The 5,359-nt window shown below is 53.1% G+C and overlaps 1 protein-coding gene across 1 annotated transcript; it reads left to right on the top strand.

Moving 5' to 3' along the window:
* The first annotated feature begins 1,051 nt into the window (after positions 1 to 1,051).
* LOC119334273 (aspartic proteinase nepenthesin-1-like) lies at positions 1,052 to 2,493 on the top strand. The gene is made up of 2 exons (XM_037606871.1): positions 1,052 to 1,990; positions 2,072 to 2,493. The coding sequence occupies exons 1-2, from the start codon at positions 1,052 to 1,054 to the stop codon at positions 2,432 to 2,434; spliced, it is 1,302 nt and encodes a 433-aa protein (XP_037462768.1). The 3' UTR covers positions 2,435 to 2,493.
* The last annotated feature ends 2,866 nt before the right edge of the window (positions 2,494 to 5,359 follow it).

Here is a 5,359-nt window from a genome sequence, read left to right as displayed (position 1 = left end):
ACGGCTACTGGGATGCTGCAGGTTCACCGCGGGAGTGCTGCACGCCGCGTGCGGAAGCTCCGGCAAGGGCCATGGCGAAAGGTCAAAGAGGAGAAAGAAAGAGGAAAAATCGGGATCGCGTGAGTGGTGGAAGTGGAAGAACAAGTGGGTCTCGTTGCTGTGCGTGAAGATAAGGTAGTCGCTGGGTGCGTGGTCCAGAAGGACGCGCAGCGCCGCACGATCAGCTCTGATCGGATGGCTCGCGAGGCAGTTTGCATCAGCCAGAAATCAGTCGGGCAATTTTAAACGCTTTCCCTAGCTAAAATATAGCACCAGCGCGTGCCCGACGGAAACAGCAGCAGTCCCCATGTGGACACGTGGCTGCCCGCGAAGGCGGCGGATCGGTGGGGGGAATCATCTGGTTTAAAACAAGGCTTTTCCTAAAAATAATATCCACTAGCTGACAAAAAAGACACACATGTGAGTCCGGCCGTCCATTTTTGTTAGTTGGTGGCCGGTCGCTTTTTAGATGATGGCCATGCTCGCCGATCTTACACACGTGGACAGCGGCCACGTGTATAAGCCAATTAAACATCAATATATATAAGATCCTCTGTTTGGTACTCTGCGAGAATTGGCAAGTGTTATATGTTGAGCTCGAGCTCCATTGGTACGAAACAACCCGGTAAATTGAGCCCAAAGCAGCATGTACCCCATCCAGAGGCACCATCGCCGGGGCATTATGCTAGTGTTTTTTTTTAGCATTATGCCCAAGGTTACATGCGTACACCTTTTGCTCACGCTGTTGGCTGGACTCTTGTGAGATGTGAGGCATGCATCCAAGCATATCTAGAGCAGGTCGTAGCGGTGGCCGCTGGTTCAGTGTGGTGCTGGAAGCATACGCGACACCGACGGCAAGATGTGGAGCGATTCACGCTAGGTGTCATGCATACGAGCGATGCTCGTGTGTGAGCTAGCGTGCTTCTTTGTTGTGTCATGGCAACCGAACACGATAAATTCTTTGTTGTGTGTGAGCTCAACGGCAATGCAGTATAGCGTCTGCAACTCCACCATGAAAGACTGGCCAGTGTCGCCGCCTTTTCCCTGCGTTCTTCTCTTCCTGACGTTCTTGTTCGCTTCGTCTGTCGCGGAGCCGGTGGCCATGCGCGCCGATCTTACACACGTGGACAGCGGCCGCGGCTTCACCAAGCACGAGCTCCTCAGCCGGATGGCCGCCCGGTCCAAGGTCCGCATGGCGACCCTACGCTCGTCGGGCAGCGCCCCGGCGGTGACCGTGCCAGTAGCCCGGGGCGGCTTGGACGTGGGTTTTTCCGAGTACCTCGTCCACTTGGGCGTCGGCACGCCGCGCCCGCAGCGCGTGGCGCTGACGCTAGACACCGGCAGCGACCTCGTCTGGACGCAGTGCGCTTGCGCGGCCTGCTTCGACCAGCCGTTCCCGGTCCTCCGCGCCTCCGCCTCCAGCACCTTTCGCCGCGTCCCGTGCTCCGACCCTCTCTGCGGTCACGCCGTGTACCTCCCGGTCTCCGGGTGCGCCGCCAGAGACAGGTCCTGCTTATACGCCTACGGCTACGGCGACAATTCGGTCACCACTGGCAAGGTCGTCGAGGACACTTTCACATTCAATGCTCTCGGGGGCAAGAAGCACGCCGCCGTGGCCGTGCCCAACCTCCGGTTTGGCTGCGGCATGCTCAACGTCGGCCTCTTCAAGTCGAACGAGTCCGGCATCGCCGGCTTCGGGCGCGGCCCGTTGTCGCTGCCGTCGCAGCTCAAGGTCGGCAGGTTCTCCTACTGCTTCACGGCCATCATAGAGTCGAGGACCAGCCCGGTGTTCCTGGGCGGCAGGCCGGACAACCTTGAAGCTCATGCCACGGGGCCCATTCAGTCCACCCCGTTCGCCCCAGGCCCTGCGGGTGCGCCTGTGGGTAGCTCGCCATTCTACTACCTTTCCCTCAGAGGAGTCACCGTCGGCAAGACGCGGCTGCCGTTCAACGCGTCGGCGTTCGCGCTCAAGGGCGATGGCTCCGGCGGGACGATCATCGACTCCGGCACGGCCATCACGACCTTCCCACAGGCCGTGTTCCAGAGCCTCCGTGAAGCGTTCGTGGCGCAAGTACAGCTACCTGTCGCCAACGGCTACACCGACGCCGACGGCAGGCTGTGCTTCTCCCTCCCGGCGATGAAGAAGGCGCCCGCCGTGCCGAAGCTGATCCTCCACCTGGAGGGTGCAGACTGGGACCTTCCACGGGACAACTACGTGCTGGATAACGACGACGACGGCACCGGCGCGGGCAGGGAGCTGTGCGTGGTGATATCTTCGGCGGGCAAGAGCGACCAGACAACCATCGGCAACTTCCAGCAGCAGAACACACACATCGTCTACGACCTGGAGAGCGACAAGATGGTCTTTGCGCCTGCGCGCTGCGACAAGCTCTGAGTTATACTATAAGTGTGTGACCAGACCATATCGAGCGTGCGCCTGCATGTAATTGTATGCGACCGCAATACATGTATCGTGTTCTGCTGGCGATTCTTCTGGTACTAGCACTAAGTAAAGAACGTGTTCGCTAATCTCAGGTGGGGTCCATGTGGCGAGTGATAGCGGCGAGCTTCGACCATGGCAAGGCCGAGCCGACTTCGCAAGAGACGGGGACGGCGCTGTGAGCCCTAGCTCGTGCGACCTGCATGCATCCACTAACAAACCACTACATGCACATCCATATCCCTATCTCGTGCAGCCCGCTAACAAACCAACGTATGCGGCCGATTTTGTAGCTGCTGGACGTAGCGTCCAAGCGAGCCTCCGCTGCGCACGCATCCCTCGGACTCACGCGCCATCCCCGGCACACACGCACGCATGCATGCGACCCTAGCTCACACGCCATGACATACTCGTGGTTTATCTCCTAACATGGTTTGAGGGGTGTGGGTTCGCCGGATAATCTGTTGGCCGGTGGGGATGTCTGGGTGGCGGGAGCATGACGGCGGGCGGAGTTGAGGGGAGGGCGGGCAGTAAGGCGTGTGTGGGAGTGCTGCTGGCCGAGACTGGTGGTTTCAAACGGCCCGCCCGGCATGGTAAGGAGATTGGAGTTGGATCAAGGTTGGATAGTGACTAGAGGAAGGACACCGTTGGGACCAAGAGGAAAGGACATGAGCCATTGGATGCTGATTAGATGGATGAGAAAAAAGAGAGCGACCCCCAAAAAAATATTGAGGCACCTATTGAATATGCACTCCCAATATAGTATTCCTGGGTTGCACCAGCGAGACCTGGATGCAATTTTCTCTGAGGTCTCCAACTTCAACGATAGGAACGACGAGGGCGACAATGTTATCTTCATTTCCTATGGTAAGCAGGAGTAGGTGGTGCAGCCTCGTCTGGCTCTACTGATGTTGTATTGCAAGAGCCCGGAACCATGGGGAGGAAGGTGCAGCTGCTCGTGTAACTGGCAGCCTTGGACAGTTCTTGAGCTGGGTGATAATGGAGACCCACCCAACACCCATTGGAGGCAGTCTAAGTGTATCCTACCACGCTCTGTGTTGATGGCTAGTGATCGTTGGTGGGAGTGGTACCGAGAACCATAGTTTGCTGCAACACCAGCGCCTGGTAAAAGGTACCCCTTGCAATAGAGAGCAGATACCTATGTGTTGCCGTTGTAGCTTGGGTAGGAGATGAGTACTGAATGTTTCAATGTAAGTTTGTCCTTGAGTTCTTAGAACATGGTAAAACGATGTTTGGCTTCGGCATTTAGCTTTCAAAGTTGTGTTCTTCAATCTTGCTCCTTACTGGGAGTAGAAAAGCCGATCTCTGTTGTCAAAAGGAGCTAGAACGCAATTACCTGTTTGGACCAGAGAAGAAAATGTTTCTGTGGATGTTTAACTTCCATTTTACAATAAAATGAAGCGGGAATGGTCACTGTTTGAACTGCATTTAAGAATCACCAAAAAGCCAGTGAATTGGCATGTCCTTCTTTCCAGGGCTCACTTTGTTCTAAAAGAGCACGAAGAATGTCAGCGTGGTAGGACTGATCAGAAGTGTAGGCAATGGTTGATGCGTGGATTCCTAAGAATCACCTAAAAGAATGTTCCTGAATCACGGTTGGTGGATTCTCAACAAAAAAAAAAGAGGATCAGAATTGGTTTTAGTAACTGAAAGTGTGGCCTTGCCAATATATGCACATTAGTGTGCTTGGATCTGACAGTCATACATGCAGTATTTAGTGCTAGTGATCAGACAAGTGCAAGTACGTAGGCATTCTTAATTAGCGTATACATGGTTGTAATACACCATGTGAGGCCGGGGGTCTTCCTCCTTTTCTAAAAAAAAATACACCATGTGAGGGTAAAGCTGGATCTGCAGGCTAGGTTATGATGAGTTATTTTCATTGCCAGGAGAGCTTTGTCTTGAGTCCTGGCTGTTCTCTACAGCCTTGAGTGGACAAATAATTGAGAGGATTTGTGGTATGGTCTTGTCGCTAACAAAGATGCTTGTTTCACTACTAAACCAACAGTGGGGTAGTGCCGTGGTGGTGCAGTTGGCTAGCGCATAGATCTCATAGCTGCAACGTGAGTGATCCTAAGGTCGAGAATTCTAGCCTCTCACCCCAATTAGGAAGAAACAGACCATTTGTGATGATGAAATGCTCCGTGACAACTTGGGTCGTCACATGTACACCTGAATTATTAGGTGAGCTGAGCTACTCTGAACCCTGATCTCTCTTTACTTTTTTTTATCGTGGTATTTATTTTGATGAATAATCCATGACAGCATGAATTCGGTATGGCTCCATTGCCATGGTTTGCTAGTAACATTCCCCTTAGGCCTTGTACAATGGGAGGTGCTTAGGGGAGGTGCTTAGAGAAATAAACCAGGCTTTTTTTAAGCACCGGTGCTTATTTGTATAGGATAGGCGCTTAACTAAACGTATCTCCTGTAGAAATAGGCACCTATGCTTCAGAAAAATCTGGTTTATTTTTCTAAGCATCTTTCTAAGCACCTCCCATTGTACAAGGCCTTAGGGTTGCTCATATTTAGATGTGCCATGCATGCTACAGACGTCAAGGGCTACACCACTTTCTTTTTTTTAGATGAAAGGCATAAAGCCCGACTTCAAATTAATGAAGCCATCAACCGGCTAGGATACATGGTGCTGATTATTACAAGGCAAAGCTTGGAGAAAAACTGAAAGATTACAAGAGAGATCACACTTCGGCAGACCAAAGTGCAAACTTGCCATTACAAAGCAAACAAGACCAAGCCGCCGGAGGTACATCGCAGACCAGAACAACGAATACAAAGACATCCACGGGGCACCGAACAAGCAGAGTAGAGGAGGATCGTGCCTGCAGGGAGGAAAACATT

The sequence above is a fragment of the Triticum dicoccoides genome, chromosome 7A, assembly GCF_002162155.2.
Source record: "Triticum dicoccoides isolate Atlit2015 ecotype Zavitan chromosome 7A, WEW_v2.0, whole genome shotgun sequence".
Classification (NCBI taxonomy): Eukaryota; Viridiplantae; Streptophyta; class Magnoliopsida; order Poales; family Poaceae; genus Triticum; species Triticum dicoccoides.
Note: the sequence above shows the minus strand (reverse complement) of the source record. Positions and strands in the feature narration are given on the sequence as shown.

Bases quoted from the DNA above. Each gene is read 5' to 3' on its own strand.
- LOC119334273 (XM_037606871.1), top strand. From the start codon at position 1,052: ATGAAAGACTGGCCAGTGTCGCCGCCTTTTCCCTGCGTTCTTCTCTTC. The intron at 1,991-2,071 runs GCGTCGGCGTTC...ACCTTCCCACAG, and splicing joins AGACGCGGCTGCCGTTCAAC to GCCGTGTTCCAGAGCCTCCG.